General features: G+C 39.0%; 1 protein-coding gene across 10 annotated transcripts in view; it reads left to right on the forward strand.

Moving 5' to 3' along the window:
* The first annotated feature begins 902 nt into the window (after positions 1-902).
* The window catches only part of COL24A1 (collagen type XXIV alpha 1 chain), a 308048-nt gene continuing 286688 nt past the window's right edge, over positions 903-22262 (forward strand). For 5 of the 10 annotated variants that reach the window (XM_081056175.1, XM_081056180.1, XM_081056183.1 and 2 more), the window contains exons 1-3: positions 1104-1224; positions 1424-1554; positions 11270-11331. In XM_081056175.1, the coding sequence (XP_080912301.1) occupies positions 1499-1554; positions 11270-11331 (118 nt within the window). In that variant the 5' untranslated portion in view covers positions 1104-1224; positions 1424-1498. Of the gene's footprint in view, positions 996-1103; positions 1225-1261; positions 1325-1423; positions 1555-11269; positions 11332-22262 lie in introns of those variants that run through there. The other 5 variants (XM_081056177.1, XM_081056184.1, XM_081056178.1 and 2 more) reach the window with 3 other exon arrangements.

Raw genomic sequence — 22262 nt, forward strand, 5'->3', positions numbered from 1 at the left:
TGTATTACATTATCTATAAATCTCATTGTGTGTTCACCACCCAGAGTCAGTTCTCTTTCCATCACCATATATTTGATCCCCTTTACCCTCATCTACCACTCCCTCCCTTCTTACCCTCTGGTAATTTTTTTTTTTTTTTTTTGGCAAAAATTGGAAGGTGGACTTCTCAGTATGAAAATGCTGTGGGGAGATGGGGGCTTAAGTCAGAAAAAGATATTTGTTAGAAAAATGGAAGAAGGTAAGGCTGTCGTCTGTTAGCATGCTCTTGATGCGTAAATGCAGACCATTAATCCATGCTTGTAAGAGGGGAGAAGAGCAGAAGTCAGAAAAGTGGATTACGGGATAGAAAAATCACTAGAAAGGAATAAGGGAGACAGACTGAAAGGAAAGAGTGAAGGGAGGAAAGGTAGAAATGAGAACCGTTGCAGTCAGTTTATAACATGACTTAGGCCACAATCACTGCAAGAAAAGCTGGAAAGTTGGAGATTAGTAAAAACTCCGCTGAGCTGAGATTAATTACAGGTGTGTGTGCAAAGAGGCTAGGGGAAAGGATCGAGGATGGGAGACACGCAAGAAGAAAACATCAAATTGAGGACTGCTGAAACAGGGAATGGTAGGTACATGGACACTTCGACCAAAGAAGGAGACTAGTCACCTACAAGTTTTGGAGACGTGGAGGAAGGAACGCGTGGGAAAACAAGAGAGTCCACGTGGTGCCAGGGTGGCTGCGTGCGTGACCGGGGTGCGGCCAGCGCCGGAGCTTGCGGACCCGGGGCACCCCGGCTGGGTGCGCGTTGTGGGAAGGTTGCGGGGCGGACGGGGGCGGGTGTGCGCTATGTTTGGTGATGTCATTGCAAGTCAGTGAGCGGTGAAATTTAACACCGGCCGGATTTGCTTGGCTCCTCTTCTTCCAGGGGAAGCAGCCGGCGGCAGTCAACGCTGAGCGCCTTCAGTTGCCACCGGCCCCCTCACACCGACTAGATTTTTCGAAGTGGGTGTGTGTGCTTGTCTGACAAATGTTCCGGCGCGGGTTATTTCCAAGGACTTCCTCCCAACCTCCCCCACCCCCCTCCATCTCCTTCCCTCCCCCTCACCCCTTTCTCCTCCCAGGCCCAAAGCAGAGGACTCCACTGGAGTCACAGAGTCGCCTTTGAACCGCAAGTGAACTCGAGGGCTGCACTCGCGGCGAAGCTCCCACTGCTGCCAGCGCCCCGCCGCCGGCCAGTGAGGTCCCCTCCTCGCCCGCCCTCCCAGGGCAGCGCTCCCCCGGGGCTCACCCGTTTCCTAGCTAGGGAGCTAAGAAACCTGGCTTTCTACCCTTCGGGTGCTATTTCTCTCCCTCCCCATCTCCTCCTCCCTTTTGTTGTTTGGTGGTTTGGGAGCATCATTTTCATGTGATTTTGTTTTCCTTTTTCATGGACAGTACCTGCACCCCTAGCAGCTCGGAGTTGGCTTCTGTTTTCCGTTAGCGCTTCGCTGCACGGACAAATGCATACAAATGCATTTAGGAGCCCACAGGACAAGGCGTGGAAAGGTCTCCCACACGGCAGAAACGTAAGTAGCCCACCCGCCGGGGCAGGGATTAGACCAACCCTTCTCCCCACCCCCTGAATCCGCTGAGTGGGTTGGAGCTCTGTGCTCCCGCTCCTTGGCACTTTTGGAAGTTGGGAGCCGCGTGCAGCCGTGGCACCCTCCTCTTGTCTCCTCAATTTGTAAAATACCGTGTTTGAAAGGAAGCCTTCTGCCAGCGGCTCTCTAAGACAGTTTATGCTAAAGAGATCCTGCAGCTCCCGAGCCAAAGCTGGCTGACTCGAGTCCCGACGCCGGCGGCAGCGGCTCCCGCGGCTCGGGAGCTGGGCTCCTCCGCCCTCCTGGGCTCCAGCTCCCACAGCCCTCGCGCCCTCCTTCCCTTCTCCTCCCTTGGGGCCCTGGCTACGGTCCCGCTTCTCTGCGGTGCTCCTCTGGGCGCCCTGCCTGGCGATTGCTGAGGTGCCTGGGCTCTGTGCGCGCAGCCTGGACAGCCCGGCACAGGCGTGGAGCGGGGTTGCCGAATAGAGAAAGAGGAGGGTACCCGCGGAACCTCAGGCATCAGGGCGCTGCTAGACCCACAGGACTCAGAGGCAATCGCCTCCTGTCCTTTGGAGGCCAGCAAACGTGCTGCCCCTCTGGGCCCGGGGCTGCGCCCTGATCACTGGCTTGTCCTTGGGGAAGGGGCTGGACGCGGGGGTCGGGATGCTTTTTCCGAGGAGTGTTCGCTGGGGCTGTGGCACCCCCCCTTCTTTTGGGGCGCTTTACCTGCTCCCACCCCCTCACTGGGAAAAGAGTGGATGGGGGCGTGGGGGTGCATGGCTTGGCTGGCTGCCCTGGTCCCTCGGGAAGAGGTCAGTGGGTTATACGAGTTTGCTTCTGGCCCCGGGGGCGAAAGGGACCAAAGCGGCTGTGGTGGTTCTCTGCCTAGAGGAAGAGTAGGTGGGAGGAAGGCAGGGGGCGGAACTGACGGTGGCGGCCGAGGGAAGGCGGAGGCGGGGTGCGGAGAAGGACCGCCTCGTGGCAGTGTTTGTATGAACAGGTGCTTCCCAGCCGCGTGCAGCCCAGCCTGTCCAGGGCTCGCGTGCTCTCTCCTTCGACCCCGAAACTGGGCTTCCCGACTGCCGGAGGGTGCACCTCCCCAGTTGCCGGCACCCACACGAATGAGTGAGGAGGAACCTCCCAACCCTGTGCGTGCGGCGAGGTGCGGGGGGAGGGGGGGCGGGAGGGCAGGGAGACCGAGGTCCAAGAAGAGGTCAGGCTCCGCGGGCCGCCTTCCTCAAAGAGGCGCAGGCAGGTCGCACTGGCTTCCCAGGCAGGCTTCCCGTCGCTTTTCTCGATAAAAGCCCCATCTGAATGGAATCGACGAGAAAGTGAGACCCGGGGCGCAGCGGGTCCCGCGGGACCCGGACCCGGAGCATCTTCCCGCTGAATGGTGGAATGAGCTGGGGCCCCGGGACGCAGAGCCACCAGGAGAGGCTGGGTGAGGCCCTCCACCTCGCAGCTTCCCTGCCCATCCCTGCGCCCTTCTTGCTCTCTCTGCCAGCTCCTGCCCCTAGGGCTTTCTCTTTGCCGCTAAGGCCTTGTCCCTGCCTTGGTAGTTGTGACCAACCTCTGGATTAAAGCAGATCTTCTGCTCCTGGCCTCTGTCTTGTCTGGTTTACACTTCCCTTCCAGACGCTCCCAGAAAAGGCCCTGCATAAATTCTTGGGCAGTTTGGGGTTTGTAAATTGGGTCCAGATGATTGGGGGGAGGGAGGCAGAGAAACCAAGCAGAGTGGATTACACCGAGGAAATTCTGAGGAAAAATTAGACTACTTGGAATGGGAAAAGAACCCTTGTGGAGAGACTTCGGGGTGGGTAGCAGATCGGGGTGAAGGCATTGATCTCCCCTTCCTCCTGGAGGGCCTCTCTGCCAGGGACCTTGCAGCCTCTTCCAAATCCAGTTTGTTCCACGACATTTGCCAGTGGGGGTAGGTGGTACAGAACTAAGGGTAATTCAAGGTTACATCAGATTGCAGCCCCTCACAGCTCCAACCACACATAGGCAAAGTGGAGAAAAAATAGTTGCTTATTGAGCTGTGAAAATTGTTTCGCAAAAATATCCAATTTCCCTAAAAAAAACAACCACCAAGAGTTCTTTGGTTTGAAAATAAAAAAGATACCCACCCTATAGGGAGGAGACTTGGGAGAAGCAGCTGATTAGCTGATGATAATGTCATGCTACTGAGTTAAACCTTAGGATCCCCTAATGAAATCCCTGAGGTTTTCATTTTCACCACCCTTTTGAGTTGACCTTTTGCAAGAGGGGCAGGTTTTGGTTTTTTTTTGTTTTGTTTTGTTTTTTAAAATCACAATTCTGATTAGTCATCCCAAAACATTTACAGTTTAAAACTATCCTTAAAGATGTTTTATTTCATGGGACTACTTTCAGATATGTTACCTAATGTGAATCTGTGGAATTAATAAGAGGAAATTAGAACCAAAAGTCAGTGTTAGATACATTGCTTTAACATATTATTGGAAAGTCTCCCAGGCAGGCTATCATGGTACATAAAGGGTTTCTATAACCAAAGAAGGGGGAAATTTTTGGGTATAAAGACCTGTTTCCTAGTTGGCATGAAATTCTTTTTTTTTTTTTTTAAGTTGCTTAGTTATCTTTGTGTTCAAGGAAATGTTTAAAATAAACTGATGTCTCAGGGAGAGGAATTGTAATTTATGGAAAGTGATTTTGAATGTTGTTTAGACATTCTCCTTGGTAATTTGTGAAGTTGCAGGAAAAAAATAAATTGTATTATGGGGATTAGAATAACTGCTAGTTTCCTTGTCATGCTTTGCAACTATAACTTATTTTAGAATTTGTAATTCTGATTGAGAAGTAAAGACCATTTCATTTTCATTCTCATAAAAGGCTAACATTATTCTGTCATTTAGTCACTCCTCATTCATTCATTTATTCAAAAAATGTTTACTGAACTCCAACTATGTGCCTACCATGGCTCTAGGCAGAAGGGATACAATGTTGAGCAAAACAAACACAATTGCTGCCCTCCTAATGTGCCCAATTTACTGTAGGAAACAAAAAATAAAACAACCAACTATAACAAAATGAGATAAGGGTATGTGCAGGACAAGACCTATCAGCCTAGGGTAGGTGGGAATGAGAGAGAGGGGTAAAACTGGAAGGAAAGGCATTAGACCAAAGGAAATGAAATCTAGACTGAAATCTAAGTGGGAAAGGCATGGACCTTTCCAGACAGAGAGAACAGTAAATTGTTCATAGGTAAGACAGCACAGTGCATTTGAGGGCTTGAAAGAAATGAAGTTGGTTGCAGCACACATTCTAGGGAGCTGTGGATCTAAAGAGAGAAACAAAGACCAGATCTAAAAGGCCTCTACAACAGGTTAGTTTCTAAATAAATGGAGGTTATGATGACCTGACTTCTTGATCTTGGGGTCAGTGCGAAAGTAGAAGATGCTAGAGAAGATATGTATTTGTTGAAACTCAGACCACCTGATATTTTTATTGACTGATTCATTCATTCATTTAAACATTTTTATTTAATAGTAGTATGTACCAGGGAGTTTGCAGTGCTAGGCAGCAATCAGTTTAATGATCTCTGTGGTCTTATGAGGACAGGATAGTTTAGATGTAGGTTTTCTTCCTTGCTACTGACTCTAGGCATTTTGACTACAGGAAGTCCTTAAGCGTTTACCTCCCATGCACTTCATGAATTGCCTGTGTGCTTGGAATTTAACCAAAAGTTCTAGTATGCTTCACACTGGATTAGTTATACAAGTAGGTACTTATTGAGTTGAACTGATACTCTAAGAAATTTATTGTGTATAAGTTAGTGACATTTTACTCCCTGAAATCATCCAACTTTATTCCCACTGCTGGGATGGGAACTGTTTTTCAGTTATTTTGGGAACAAAGGACAGAAATTTTACTATTTCTGGATCTTAGCAGCTAGTAAATAACAAAATCTGTGAAGCTGTCATAACTTAAAGACGTTTTTGGCTTGTAAACATAGTGTGATGGAAATTGTTGAAATTATTGATGTATATCACATGTGTGTGCTTTTCAGATTAGTTCACCCTTTCCGATTGGCTTAAATAAAACACAACACATAAAAAAAGTTTCCTATTCACAAGATAAACAAGTCCTTCTTGAATCTATTAATCTAAATTGAATCTATGTAGGAATGAGTATCAGTAGCCTGTAGACGTATATCATAATACCTGAGGGCCTCATGGGTGCCCTGAACAAAAAGACACCTGGGATTCCCTAAAGTAACTTAGACGCTTCAGATAAAGAGAAAATTGAAGAGCTCTAAGAATTATTTAGGGAAGGTGCCTAGGATGGATATTAGTTTCTTAAATATTCTGAGTATGTCTTTGGATATCTATTTCCTGCTTTTAGGCCTCACCCCTCACATGTCTGGTTATGTTTTGACTATGGCTTATCTCAAACTGAAAATGTGGCTAGCAAACCAGACACACAGAGTATTTCATATTTTGTTAAATACCCTTAGATATTAATATCATGGGTTATATTTTCCAAACTCTTTATTGAATGTTTGTTACATTATTATTGACTTCTTTTAGATCTGGTCTGATTTTAATAAGTGTCTGAGTATATGTACTCTGTTACTTTATGTTAGTGACACATGATCGAAATACAAAAACAGACATGCCTTGAATATTTGAAAAAAATGATATTTAATATACTAACTAGATTTTTTTGTTAGAGTAATCTAAATATAGGAGCAAATTAGCAAGCTTAGTAGACTATTTTAGGTTACTTAATTAAAAGAATATTGGCCAGAACCATAGGAAAACCTTTCTAGATTTGTGGTTAAATAACATGACCTGTTATGTTTAGTAATTTATAGAACGTCTTGCTAAGTAATTTGATCTTGATCCTTTAATGCCAGTATACTAATAGGATACCACCACACATACAAATTTTAGGATTTTACATTTGGAAAATAAAATATAAAATTTATATTATGTCGTCACATAATAGATGAGTCAGATAAGACTCTGAAAATTGAAATGACCTGCCCAGGGTCACACAGTAAGTTAGAAATAGGAGCAGAATTAGTCTTTTGATTCCCAGTGCACTGTTATTATTAACCATTGTGGGAACAGAGCCAGGAGTGCAGTTTCCAGGCTCTCGCCTTCACGTGGAAAGGTGCTGGCTCAGGTAGTAAATGGCCATCAACTGTGATTGGATGGCCATCAGCTATGGCTAGTTGGCCATCAGCTGTAACCAGTGAGCCATTGGCCACTAATATAACTGTTGTGGCTACGCTAGCAAAAAATGGGGGCTAACAAGAAGATGGTGGCTGAGCTAGTAGGTGGCGGAGCCTACTGTGGATTGCGGATCATGTGGCCCCCGCCTCCTGTGTCTCCAACCCAGCCTCCAGCGAGACTATAGTGGTATCACTCCCTTATCTATGGCTCCGTGGGTGTTCCTTTTTGGCCTAGCCACATCCTGCGTTCTTATGTGGGGAGCAGGAGCTGAGACCCCGCAGGCTGCCCCGCATGACAACCATGTTGTTTTCTCTCCAACAACTTAACACAGTTTTAATTTATTCAAGGATGCCAGCATGTCTTAGCACTATATGCACAGCACAACAGGGGAGAAGCACAAAGCACAGTTGCTGCCTGTGGGGACAGAGTCGCAAAGAGCAGTTTCCAGGCTCTCAGCCTCATGTGGAAAGGTGCTGGCTCGGTTATTAGATGGCCACAGCTGTAATCAGATGGCCATCTGCTGTGGCTGGGTGGCCATCAGCTGTTACCAGTTAGCCATTAGCCACTGATATAACTGCCGTGGAGGCAGGGGGTTGGTTGTTTGGCAGAGAAGCCGAGGGTGGGTTGCGGATGGTGTTGATCCTACTTCCTGTGTCTCAGCCGGCCGCCAGCGAGACTAGGGTGCAGGAAGACCCCTTGTTGGGGTACTGGCGGATGTTTGCTTTTGTCTTGACCAGCCGCCATCTAGAATATAGTAGGGTGACTCCTTTATCTATGGTTCCGTTGGTGTTCCTTTTTGGCCTCACCATATTCTGAATTCTTATGTGGGGAGCGGGAGCTGAGTCCCTGCATGACACCGCCCTTGACAAGTATATCATCTATTGCTGCTGTGGAAACGTGATATATTTTTCTTTATTAAGTAAATGTAATATCACGGGCGGATGGGGTGCACCAAACCAAAGAAATAAACGAGCCCAGCCCAGCTAGATATTTCTCAAAAAACTTGGGTTCATTAAGACATCCAATTTATAGTGATGTAGTTTAGCTCTTTATCAAACTGATTATGTCAATTAAACTTGACATCTTTTCTTTGTTCCCACTTCAGAGATGAGAATAACAGTTAAAATGAAAACAAAAACAACAACCAAAAGAAGCCTTACACTTACCCTACCATAGCAGATTTTTAAAAAATTCTTTTTTCTTCTTTCTCTCTTTAGACATACAACTAAAAGTATCCAGATATTACTTTTCCCAAGTGTTAAAAATTAGGTCCATAGGGAAGAATTCAATTCCTTAGTCATTGGGAGATGTTGTTATTCTTTCCTGTTTAAAAATATTTACTGTGTTAATACCATGTTTAAAAAATGGATAAAAGGTGAGACCTGTTGCTTGCTCATATACTGACTTAATCATAAAAGGTACACACATATAGGCTATAATAAAGTTAAAAATAAAGCATTAAGAGTATAGAGACCTCTATAGGGATTATGGGAAATGTCGTAGAGCAGGTGTTGTTCAAATTAGGCTTTGATATTTAAGATTCTGACAGGTGGAGACGGAGGGCATTTCAAGCATTTACAAGGTCTATCCAGGGAATAGAGAATAACGGAATGGCTGGAGCTTTGGGGGTATCAGGTGTAGTGGGATCCATATTGATAAAACAAGATGGCTGGAGCTGATTGATACGTGCCTTGAACACCTGGTGAGGAACTTGATTTGTCCCGTTCTTCCTTACTTGGCTCTTAGTTTGCGGCATAATTAGAAAATTGAATCTCTCTTTTAGTCATCGATCTCCACCTCTCCATTAGTCATCAACTTTAGTACATAGGGCCACTTACATAAGGTATGGCTTAACTGATTTGTCATAATCCCCTAAAATCGCATGGCTAGGGAAGGATGTTTGATGTATTCAGGTTTTCCTGCCTCACTCCAGGAATGGACTTGTTAACATGTCTAGAAAGAACTGTGTTTTCCATTTATCTCCCCTGAGGTCATTGGGGAAGTCTATGGGTTGGCTGAATTGCAAAGTGAATAGTGCTGATTGTTGTTAGTTAGCTTTACTCTGAATGGAGAAATCCCTGTTGAGTTGTTTTTAAGTTCTAAGTGAGTCAGATTACCTTGGGCAGGTAAGATGTGCTTCCTTCACATTCCATTTTCTACTGAAACAGCATAATTTTGATGCACTCATCTTCAGTGACTATAATCCTGACCTATTTTCTAGTCTCACTGTATATATATATATATATATATATATATATATATATATATATACATATATATATGTGTATATATATATATACACATATATATGTGTATATATATATATATATATATATATATATATATATATATATATATCCTGCCAGTTATTTATTGAAAATATAAATTGGAAAGGAAAGGAGCCACCTTTTTCTCAAACTCTAGATCATATTGGGACCCATTCTGGAGAACCCAGAGAAATCAGTTTAATCACGCACAATGGTCCTTGCGCATTAGAATCACCTGGGAAGTATTTAAAAATCCTTGTACCACAGACAAATTCAAATCAGAATCTCTTAGGGCAGGTGTGGAGAGGGCAGGACCCAAGTATTAGTCGTTTTTAAAATTCTCCAGCTGATTCTTCTGTGCAGCTAAGGTGAAACAAACAGGTCTGAAACAGGTAGACCTTACATCACTTCTATTCCAGAAGGCTAGTTTTTAGAGTGTGATCCCCAGATTAGCACCATCAGCATTGCTGGGGAACTCACTATAAATGCAAATCCTCAAGCCCTACCCCAGACCTAGTGAGTCAGAAGCTCTCATGGTGGGACCCAGCAATCTTTAGCCCTTTACGTGATTCTGATGCATACCAAAGTTAGAAAACCAATCTAGAGCAGTAGAAAAAGATTAAAAAAGGGGAGGGGGGAGGGTTCAAATAATCTTATTTGCGTTATTGTCACAATAACAAAAGTTCTAAATTGATTTTCTCAGCGTTTGGTACCCATACAATCTATATTAGAATCAGCTAGTTAAAAATGCATATATCCTAAGGATCCACTTAAAATTTATGAATCATGGCTGTGGCAAGGCCCAGAATCTGCCTTTTTCATAAGCCCTTTAGGTGATTTTTTGGCAAACTAGCATTTGAGAACCAGTTCTAAATGGATGATACCTATTTGGGAATCTTTTATAGGCTTCATTAAAATATATGGTTCAGGTCTTTGCCCAGACTAGTTGAAATTTCTGTAATGATTCAGTTGATTAGTTTGTAGAATTAATTATAGTCAAGTATTCCATCAAAACCTTAGCTTATAAAAGGTGTTCTCTTTACTGAGTATGACCACAAAATGTGCATTTTTCACTTAGTAAAAAATGGTTAACACCATTATGATACAAATGATATTTCCATTATACCAAGGAGAATAGTAAAATTGTATATTGTTGACTCACTTTGTTTCTTATGTTAAGATGCTCTTTATACTAATTGATAAAAGTAAGAACTTACTGGTAATAGACAATGTTTCAATTACTACTAGTATACCAGGAACTTAATGAAAGGAAAAAATGATTTTCAGAGGGCTCTGTAATCACTTCTTGCAGAACTGTATTTTACAAGAATAGCATTTGGGGAGTCCTTGGGTTAGAATGAAAAACAAAATGCTATATATATTAGCAAGAATAAGATAATAAAATACTGTTTTCAGCATGCTCACATCATTACTTTTTAAAATTTTCTCTATGATTCTCACTTGAGAGATAGATATAGCCAATTTTGAAGACTGTTCAACAAAATCTATCATGTTTGGTTATACTAAAAAAAAAATCACAAAATATTTTCACTTATTAATATGAATAAACAAACATTTTGATTTGTGGTGATTGAGTATTATGCTCACAATTACTACTAATGGTCATGTTAACATCTACAGGCCATTGCTGTTTTCATAAGCAAAGAATCATGAATCTAGTTCAAGTGATTTGAATATGGTGTTTAAGTGGCTTTTACATATAAACATTCATTTAAACAAATAACTGGTTTTACCATTTTTATAATCACTATGGTTAGTGACTATAAGTTGTATTATTTTGTACAAATTTCTATTGCTTCATATAAAATTGCATGCATGGTAATTTGAAATAATAATAATGTCATCTATACTAGTTCACGTTTATTGAGTATTTCCTATGTGCCAGATACTGTTTTGTGTGTTTTACATGAAGTTTTTTTCAGTTAATCTTCAAAAAAACCTTATGAAATAGATTTAACAGATGAAGAAACAAAGGCAAGGAGTGATAAAATGTGTGCCCAAGTCACATAGTATGTGGCAAAACTGGACCTTAAATCCAGAGCCCTTGTTCTTAACTAATCTGAATATTGCAATACTGTGTTAATTAAAATAATAGCTTAATTAGTCATCTTGCTCTAGAGTTCATTTTTGATTTTATATGATTTATAGGTTGTAAGTGTTCAACTAAGTTTTTCCCAATCACTTTTCTTTTTTTAGGAAACTGCTTCTTTTTATTGTGCTATGTGTGGCAGGGGGTGCTGTTCATGCACAAGAACAAGGTAAGAATGTTACCTTGATACTTATTTGCTTATATACAAACTCTGCTTTCAGACAGTAAAAGTATATGAAGGTCATCATAACCTTAAGTTCAACATTAAATAATACAAATTTCTACCCAGTACAATGAGAGTGTAAGAGTGAAGGAACCAATTTTTTGGGGGGACATACTACCTTTCAGAAGTTACTCAAATCTTCCATCTGTGAAATTGCTTACATTTTTAAGCAATCTCTCTATAAAAGGGAAGTTTTAAACAGTAAAAAGGCTTCGCTTGTGACTTCACTTGAAGTGGGAGTTCTTGAGGGTGGCAAACTCTGACTGAATTACCTTTGCACTTCTTGAAACAACACAAGCATATACTAAATGTTCCTTCTAGATTTACATCATTAAGAAACAAAATAAAATTTGCATAGCAGTAGGTTTGGGATTTTATTTAATTCAAATGGAGAGGTTTGGAAAATAGTTCAATGTTACGTTTTTTGCTTGCTAGCTAGTTGCTCTGGTAATGTGGTGATAGAGTTTAAGGAATCTATATATACCCTAATTTATTCATTTATTGAACAATGTTTCTAAAGTAGCTTCTATTTGCCACATGAAATTCTAATTGCCAGTAATTGAAATACAAATAAGATAATGTCTCTGGTCTCAAAGTGGAAGCAAGTGCCTTTGTCAAAGGTTAAAAAAAACACCACCACCAAAAAAAGCTTAAGTCAAAGAGAAAAACCCTAAAACTGTACTGGACCTACAGACAATATCACCATGGCTTCCTTTTTCTCTCTTCTGCCTTTTATCAGCAGGTCTGCCAAGTTATTCATTCTGACAGACCAACTTTTCACTTCAGTGAGCCACCTGTTAATTTGATCAATCGACAAAAATAACAGTAAGAAAAAGACAAGTAACTAAAGAGAAATAAATGAAATATATGCAGGTAGAGAAAAGACAGAAAGGAAAGAGTGGTACTGTATCTGATTGACCAAATTGACAAGTGGACATAGATAAATATTCTGTCAAATAGCACATAGGTTAATTAAATATATATCTTGGAAGGCAGTTTCTAATTCTTTTTTATGGGGAAATGATTAAATTAGCTCACTCATTACATGTAACTTCATGCAATGCTCTTCTGGACCAAGTCATTTCTGATCTTTATTTTGCTTTAAGCAATCATAAAAAAGAGAAACTGTATCTCTTAATTTTTTGTTATTATTACTATTATAGTTTCTGAAAATTTATTATGTACCAGTCACTGTGGTAGTAGAATACATATTTTCTCCACAATGGCATCATTACAGGGTTTTTATAATTAAGCCCACGATAGGATTGCTGAAACCAAGATTAAGAATAACTTCCCCAGGAGTTACAGGCTCATAAAGGGAAGAATTGAGATTTGAAACCAGGTATTTTGACTACAAAGTCTATAAATTCTTTAAAAATGAAACGTCTTGGACCATGGAAAAGATAAGAAAGAGAAGAATTGCCACTATTAATTCAGTATCGATTTTGTGTCTAGTCCTTTGCTGGTACTTTACATATTATTCTGATCTTCGTCATGAACTTTCAGGGTAGGTATTATAGATGAAGAAACTGAGACTTAAAGAAGGGGCTTGCCCAGACTCATACAGCTAAGACTTGAATCTGCATATGCCCTTGCTTCACAATTTGCATGAGCTGGTGTTGTGAGTTTAATAATTTACAAAATGTGTCAGTATCAAAATATTAAACACCCAGGCAAAGAAAGATATAAGAAAACTGAATATTGGTGAATAGATTTTTTTTTTTATTCAGAACCAACGAAAGGAGTAAATGAAAAAAATAGTATCTTTCAATCTTAAGATTTCATTTATATTAATAGAATACAAACTGTGCTCTTTTATTTCATGGTGAACCTCATAACTTTTAGTTTTCCTATAACCATAAACTTGTATTGTGAATTCTTAACAAAAAAGAAAAATCTTTTAAAAACTTCTGAGTTTAGAAATTTGGATACTCTGAGCACAAAAAGAAATGAAAATAGTAGTACAAGTATGTTATCAAAAACTTAGAAGTACTTTTTTCCTAAAATAAATGTTTTTGGTAAATTGTCATGATATAATAATGTAACATTTAATCAGGAGATTAGAAAATAATTTGCGAAGAAATTGTGATTTTATAATTATCACAAATATCATTTGCAATCTTAATTTAATACTGCTAAATATGTCTATTTGAGCTAGAGATTACCCCAAACTAGACTTCTCAAACATAAATGTTTATTGATGCCTATGAGAGTTTTCAGAACTAAAAAAAGTATAAAAGTAAGACAAGTATGTAATTTAAAAGTCAAATTGTACTACAAAACAGTATCCCTTGCCCTTACCCACACCTGCAACCATCTGCTAAAATTCTTTTATAACCCCATCTTTTGGTTTTAACCTCCGTATTTCCTAATAATATGATTATATATTGTATTGACTTCTAATTTTTGATGCTGAGGTTTTAACATTTTTATACTATCATAATGCTCTCTCTTCCCATTCTTCTATCCTTTCAATCAATATAGCTTTATAAAAAAATTTGGTTATAGGTCTGGCCCGGTGGCGCAGGTGGTTAGAGCTCCGTGCTCTTAACTCCGAAGGCTGCCGGTTCGATTCCCACATGGGCCAGTGGGCTCTCAACAACAAAAAAAAAAATTTGGTTATATTAATATTTATGATTTACCTTATGCCCATGTATGTACTTTTTTTAAACCACTGAGCCATGTACATTTATATTTTCTTTCCTCTACAATATAAGGTTGTCTTCTTTTTCGGCTTGCTTTCTTTTCCGTGTCACTATCACTAATTCTCAGATACTCCAAAAGAATTCTAAAATTTCTTTGAAAAATATTTTCTAAAAAATACACCAAATACTCTAACCATTTTATTGTTCTCTTGGAGCTGTCCCTTCTAGAATGTCTGTTTACTGTGAATTGGTAGTTCTCTAAGCTTCCCATAGAGTTGATGTCTCTCATCTGTGTTAGTTAGATCCAGTGACTTGGAACTCTTATTTTTCTTTTTCATCATCTATTTTCTTATTTGAGTGGAACATTATACCCAGTAGTGTCCTGACAACTTGAGCTTAGGTGGTACACTCTTTATAACATTACATTTCTGAGAATGTGTTTACTTCACTCATATGCTTGAGAGTAGTTTGGTTGGGTATAGAATTTTAGGCTGTAAATAGTTTTCTCTCAGAATTTTAAAAGTTTTCATCTACTGTTTTCTAGCTTTTAGTTAAAAAATCTGATATTTATTCTTGTTGCTTTATATGTGACTTTCTTATTTTACTCTTTAAACCCTTAAGACCTCTGTTTACCCTGGCTATTTTGAAATTTCACAATAATGTGCCTTGGTACTGGTCTTTTTTTTTCTTCAATTTATTGTGCTGGGCACTCAGTAGGTCCTTTCAATGTCGAAACATCTTTCATTTTCTGCAATTTTTCCTGTGTTCTTTCTCTATGATACATTTTTTTTCCTCTTTGTACAAATCTTGTTGGTCTGATTTTGGATCCTGTTTTCTAATCTTTGTTTTTTATTCTATTTTAGATTAGATTTTCATGAGTCACTATTTCAAACATTCAAATTATTTCTGCTGTACTTAAATTTTTAAGAGCTTTCTCAGATAGTCCCTTTTTTAAAAAAATAGCATCTTGTTTTTTGCTTTGATGCAATATATACTCTTATCTTTCTAAAGATAAAAACAGTTTTTTTGAACTTCTTTTCTGCTCCCTACATTGTCTTTGTTTCTTACAAATTTTTGTTTGTTTTGGTCTTTTAAGTTAGAAAAGTTCTTCATAAGTCTGTAGTACCTGTGTTATTATTTAAAAGTAAGGCACTAGAAATGTGCTTGGTAACTTTGCATGGGTAGACTTGTTAACTGGTATACTTTACATAGATGGTCTAAAGTACATGAGTTAAGTCTTAGCTGACCTCATGTTGTTGGACTTCAAGTGTCAAAGGCTATCCAGTTTCTTTAGAGAAGAATCCTCCAGTATCTTATTTGTAGAATATAATCCTGTTTGTCACTGTTACTGAAGTTACATGATATAAAGAGGTTCTTGCGGGGGGCCAAGAGGGGTTTGTCTCACCATTTAATGTGTAGATTTTAACTGAATCCCCTTGTTCTCATTATAGTTCTCTTCCATCTGCAACGATTGATTCAGTGTTTCTACTTAAGTAAGCTTGAATCTTCTGTTAGGTTCTCAAAGCTTCTTACACAGACTTTCAAACCCTCTCTCTCCACCCCATTTGAAGCCCCTTGCCTCTCTCCTGAATACAGTGATTTGGTGCCTTCAATTCTTGAGCCTCTGCAGGATTTTGTGATATGAATTGGCTCGCCTGGTATTAGCACCTGCCTGTGCAAGCCCTTAGTGTACAGTTTTTTCAGCTATGGTAACTCCTTCATGTGTTTTTCCATCTTTAAAAAATGTCTTGATATCTCTTATCTGCTATTGTCTCTTCTACTCATTCACTTTACCCATGTAGTTTTAAACAACATCTCCTTATTCTCATTTTAGTGAGATTTTGAGATTGAGCAGAGATAAATATTTGTTATTTGCCATGTTTTCAGTTATTCCTTTAAGTTTTAGCACTACTAAAAAAACCATTTAAATTATCCTATTAATAAATATTAATTTTGTATTTGTTTTATAATGAAGTTTTAGGTATAACCTAAATAATAAATGATTTTACTTCAAGAAAAAATTAATAATTTAAGGCTGAGTTTCCTGAATATTTGACAGATATCGGTCCTTATTCTTATCTGACAGTCTACTTTCCTTCTTACTCTGTCACTTTTGGTGGGCTGGGCGCCAGTGAGATTGGCATAGCTTTAACACCTCTGCATGATAACTATATCATGAGAGATGTGTACCTAGTTTTGAACATATACAGCATTCTAGGGTTCATGATCCACAGGGGTGAAAATCACATGTATAGAAATCCTTATGTGTAGAATATTCATCCCCAAGAAGAGTATTTCCTCTGGAACTTAATCCAAAAATGTGTTTATTGTTAACACAGAAGCAGCTCATTCTAGTTATAGTGACTCCATGTATGTTCTGCCAAAACCCCTATGGACATTAAGCAAAAATTTTACACATAGTAAGTTAAGGCTTCATTTCTCATTTCATAAATAAGTTTGCATTTATCTCTTTATCCAGAATAGATGTATTATTTACATTAAGAATACTTTAAAGTCTCAATTGCCACGTTTCACATACCCAGTGTGACAGTGGTGCTAAAAGCCAGAAGCTTGGGTTCATGTCCAGGTTCTAACGCTTACTAGCTGTGTGACCTTGAGCAAGTTCCTTAAATACTCTGTGCCTCATTTTCACCAATTCTAAAGTGAAGATAATAATAATTCTTACTAGTAGGGTTGTTGTGTGGATCAAATGAAAAATACATGTAAAGTGCTTCGTGCATGTCTGTTATATGGTGAACATACAATAAATTTAGAGAAAGAATACTTCAAATCTTTTTTTCTCATATGCACATAAAGTTAAAAAAAAAGTTGGTCTTAAACAATTTCCTTTTGTTCCTTAACTCAGTGAGCTGACAGCCAGGAAGCCTCTGTTTGAGTTTTTATTCTGGTACTGACTGTTTGGCTGAAACTACATAGAACAATAGAAAGTGGATATTGGGCAATTATCTAGATAATTTAGTCAGTGGGAAAATATGTAAGGAAAAGAAAAGGATATTGAAACCTGTATAATCTTTCTTGTTGACAACTTTGGTAATTTTACTTTAAACTATCACTTTATTTTTTCATCCTTGCAAACTAGAAAGAATATAGCTTTGGGGACTTAACTGATCCAGGTCTATGAAAATTTTAAACAGTGAGAAATCATTAAAATTAAGCATGATATTATATTAGTTCTTTAATAATGAATTAGCACTGTTATTTATTATACTCCATGAAGTGATATTGCTCTGTACTTTTAATATAAAATTTGAGAACTTTTTAAAAAGTCTTTTAAGCTACCAATTATGAAGAAATGTGAGAAACCTTGCATTTTGAGGGCTGACCATAGTACTACCCTTGTGCCTCCAGTTTGGGATAGAATATTGTTAGTATTGACAAGTAAAATGGTTATTTGGTTCTCTGTACTTGTAAAACAAGTGTAACCATCAGCTCTCCCATGTCTATTTCTTTAGACATGTACTGTACTCCACCAGAGCCAACCATATAGCCAGTGGATTTAGAGTCAAATAGTTGGGTATGAGTCTTAGTTTTTTTATCCGCTGAGACTCTATTTCTCCTTTTTTCCTTCCTCTTTCTTCTTCTCTCTTCCCCCATTTCCTTCCTCTCCCCATGTTTTGTCTCTCTTTTTCTACATTCCTCTCTTCTTCCCTCTTCCCTTCTTTTCTTCTGACTAGTGATAATATTACCAATGCTGCAAGTTTTAAATGAAAGGCAAGCAAGGTTGGCCTGTATCTCAGCATCAACTCTGCAGACTTAGAGAGGTGATTTTATTAGCATACTGAGAGAGGAACTATTTGTCATTAGTGTGTAACAAAACAACAAACAAAAGTTGCACTGAAGGCTTAAAGAGAGGGTAACTTGAACTGTGTCTTACAAGATGAATAAACTTGGCATGAAGGGATATACTTAACAGGACTCTAAAAGAATGGGATTTAAAAATAACACCCAAATAAGCTTTGATATGGTAAGAAATTCAAGGAAAACTAAAAAAAATATATCAAGAGTGGAGAATGCCCTGGAGTGAGCAGATATATCATCAAAGAAAAAAAAATGTGTAAGGGCTAGTGTAAATTAGGGGGCACTCCCTAAGACCATGCTTACGTCTGATACTAACTGCAAGTTTGAGGGTCCCAAGACTACCTTCAGACTCAGTAATGCCCTAGAAGGACTCATGGAACTCGGTGAAATCTGTTATACTCACAGTCATGGTTTTTATAGAAAAAGATACAGATTAAAATCAGTCCAAGGGAGAAACACGTTGGGCAGGGTCTAGGAAAGTCCCACACGGAGCTTCCAGTGGGGTCATAGTCAGTGCCAACTTCCAGCTCCTCTTTTAATGGAGTCATGGTCAGTGTCAACTTTCCCAGCAATGATATGCATGGAGTATTGCCAGTCCTTTAAGCTTGCCTGAGCTCTCAAGTCCAGAGTCTTTGTTGAGGCTCCTTCAAGTAGACTTGGTTAACTGCTCATATAGCTAACCTCAGTCTCCAGTCCCTCTGCAGGTTAGGCTGATACCACATGACCCAAAGTCCTCACCATAAATCACATGGTTAAACTATCTGGTGTGGCCTAGAGCCCCCAGATAAACAAAGATATTTTTACCAGGCAATACATTCAAGGGCTTATAGATTACTTCCGAGGAGCTGGGGACAAAGACAAGACTGTTCTTTGTGCAAGTTTAAATTCTTTACTACACAAGTAGCATGTGGGATTGGGTAACATAGTGGAAAGGGTGGGGGAAAAAAAGGTTTGAAAAAGTGGAATCAAGATAGGGGCTCCAATGATTCACTTGCATTACCTGACAGTTTTGCAATAAGACCACCATACCACTCACAGTTGTAAGGATCTTCTTAATTGTGCTAATCTGGTCAGCCTTATAAACTATATCATAGGCACACACAGTTCTAGTCAAAAATCAATGCAAAAATTATTTTAGTATGAAGTCATAGTCTCTTCATGAGGAGTGGTAAAAATATTTTTTAAAACAGGACATCCACAGGCTGAGAGAGCATGGATACTTCACTCCTCGTTTAATGATTCCTTCTTATTTCTAGTATGAACTCTCTTGCTGAAAGGAATCTTGTTATTCCCACATTCTAAATCATCCTGTTCTGATCTTTGAGTTTTTATCACCTTTGACATTTAGCATAAATTTAAAAGAAAAAAAGTTTATGAGGATGTTAGACTAGACATATAGGCAGGGTTTATATCATTAAGTGCCTGAGGACCAAAATAAGAAATTTGAGTTTTATATTAAAAGCTATGAGAACTACGGATGTGTTATAGGAAGGAGTGTCATGAATTAAACATTCATTCTGTTCTGTATTTAGAAAGGTTTCTCAAGCAGCAGTATGGGTGATGGATTGAACAAGAGTGTCTTACAAGAGGGAGAGAAATCTATCAGGAAGCTAATTTTATAATCTAACAGTAAAGAGAGCCCAACAAAGTCTTCTGTTAGACTTGGTGACTGAAAAGACATGGAGAATGGGTGGGAAGGAAGTCCAAAGATGATTCCTAGGTTTCTGGATTAGACAATATTAATTCATTTATTCAAGCAATATTTATTGTAGGCCTACTTTGTTTTAGTCATTCTACGTGTTAGACTATAACAGTAAAACACGATGAAGTTTTACCGTGTGTGTGTGTGTGTGTGTGGCGCACATATATGTGTATACACACACACACACACACACACACACACACACACACACACACATACCGTATTTCCCTGAAAATAAGACCAGGTCTTATATTAATTTTTTCTCCAAAAGACACATTAGGGCTTATGTTCAGGGGATGTCATCCTGAAAAATCATGCTAGGGCTTATTTTCCGGTTAGGTCTTATTTTCAGGGAAACGTGGTATCTGTATAACAAACAGTGAGATTCAGCTGTATATATACGTGTATGTGTGTGTGAGGGTGTATGTATAATTTTTTCCCTAAATTTTCAGTGTTATGAAGAAAAGATGAAGCACAGTAAACATTAGATATTGGGTCAAAGAGGATGACTATTTTATATTTTAGATAATGTATTTAGGGAAGGCCTCTCTCAGAAGGTCACATTTGAGCCTAGGTCTGAATGAACTAAGGGTTTAGAGCATGCTCAGCAGAGAGAACAATAAATGCAAATACCATGAGTTAAAAGTGAATTTAGTGGTTTCAAGGAGAAAGGAAAGACTAATTTAGGTGGAGCAAAGTAAGTTAGGATGAAATGAAAGGAGATGAGATCCAAGAGGTAAGCAAGCGATCTGATCACATATGTTTAATATACCATGTGAAGAGTTTGAGTGTATTTTTTAAAATTTTTTAATTTTTAATTTTTTTTAGTTTGAATGTATTTTTAGTGTAATGGGACATCATTGGAGGAGTTTGTTCAGGAGAGTAACATGATACAATTTACACTATAAAAAATTACTCTGACAGCTGGTGTGGAGTGGAGCTCTTCACTGAGAGAGACACTAAAGTAAAAGGGACAAATTTAGGGGAAAATGTGTTGAGTTAGAAGTGCTTATGGAACATCTAATCTCTACTGGATAAATTCAATAGGCAATTGGATATGCAAGCCCAGAAGAGAGCTTTTGTGAGTCAGCATGTGCCGTTATCAAAACCATGGTTTGGATGAAGTCATTAGAACTGCTGTTTATAGTAAAAAAGAGCAAGGCGTTATCGTGGTAACAACACTATTTATTCTCCACTTAGGAAGCAAATAGGTGAAGGAGATGCAATCAGTTCTGCTGTTAGGTAACATATGCATTCCTAAAAGTTGTCATGCTAAGAGATTGGCTCTAGAGGACTGCCTGCATTCAAATTCTGCCTCTGCACATCCTAGTTTGGTGACCTTGGGGAAATTGTGTAAATTCTCTGACTTACTTTTCATAACTATCAGATCGGGTTAACAATAGTACCTTACAGGGTTGTTGTGAGAATTATGTGGCTTAATACAATAAAGTTCTTAGACCAATGCATGGCACATAGAAAGAATTTAATAAATGCTGCTATTATTCTTATTCTTTAAAAAATGCATGCACTGAATTAAGCACCTGGTTGGTAATCAATATTATTTAAATAGTAACTGATTTCCTTAGTGACACATACTAGATAGATTTTGTGGTTAGGGACATTCATGAAACAAATAACTTACTGTAGACAACTAAGTTTTTTCTTGCTGTATTCGCTGGTATCAAATATCAGAATTTAACCCCAAATTGCAATTTGGTGATATTCAGGGTCAGGCTTAAATACATGTTAAAGAATCTGTCCTCTGATAGAAGCCTTTTCCTTTTTTCTCCTTTCCTCCCCACCCCTCTCATCTGTGCCTTCTAGCCTTAATAGTTCTTTATTCTCTCTTCTGTCAACATCTGCTCAAAGCATTCACTAAACATATTCACATATAAAAAGCTTAAAACTAGAATCACAATTAGATTTCACCTCCAGTACCAATTCTTGTGACTAACTAGAGAGTATTCCCCACTGTGAGATTTCTGTGGGAGGAAAATAGGTCTGCCATGGTTAATTAGTGAAGCTTGGTAAGGGAGATGTGAGGTGGTGTGGAGAATACAGAGGCTGTGAAGCAGTATGGCAGGATAAAGATTGTAGACTTTGAAGTCAGACTGATTGGGCTCAAATCCATTTCTACCATTTATTAGCTGTGTGACATTGACCAAGTTATTTAATCTCTGGGCCTTAGATTCTTCATCTGTAAAATGGGTATAGACTTTAAGTATAAACTTGAAACCATGAACTATTATCTTCCCATTTCTGTTTACGGATATCATACCAAAGAAACAAGGAGAATGAAATAATAAACCTGGAAACTCCATTTTCAGAAAAACTAGGGGACTGATATAATCTGCAAATTCCCAAAATATGCTGAGAAAAATAGATGCCATATGGAGTAAAGTCAATAGTAAGATTTCAGAAAGCACCAACAAAACCAAGCTTCCTAAAGGTGACAGTACACCCCGAAGTACTTAACCTTTAGCCTTTGTACAAAACAAGGGCTACAGGATCTGGGGAGGATAGAAGCTGCCCGGAAGGAAGGACAAGAAAAAAGCACAGGTAATGGCTAAGTGGCTCGGTGGGGACAGATTTTGGAACATGCATAACTCTATTTCCTGAGGTGAAGGATTCATTCTGAAGCAACAGTAATAGACTTACCAGAAGGAGAGTGAGGAGTTGTGAGCTGGGCTGGCATACAAGTCTTTCTGGAC

The sequence above is a fragment of the Rhinolophus hipposideros genome (genome assembly GCF_964194185.1).
Source record: "Rhinolophus hipposideros genome assembly, chromosome: 8".
NCBI lineage: Eukaryota > Metazoa > Chordata > Mammalia > Chiroptera > Rhinolophidae > Rhinolophus > Rhinolophus hipposideros.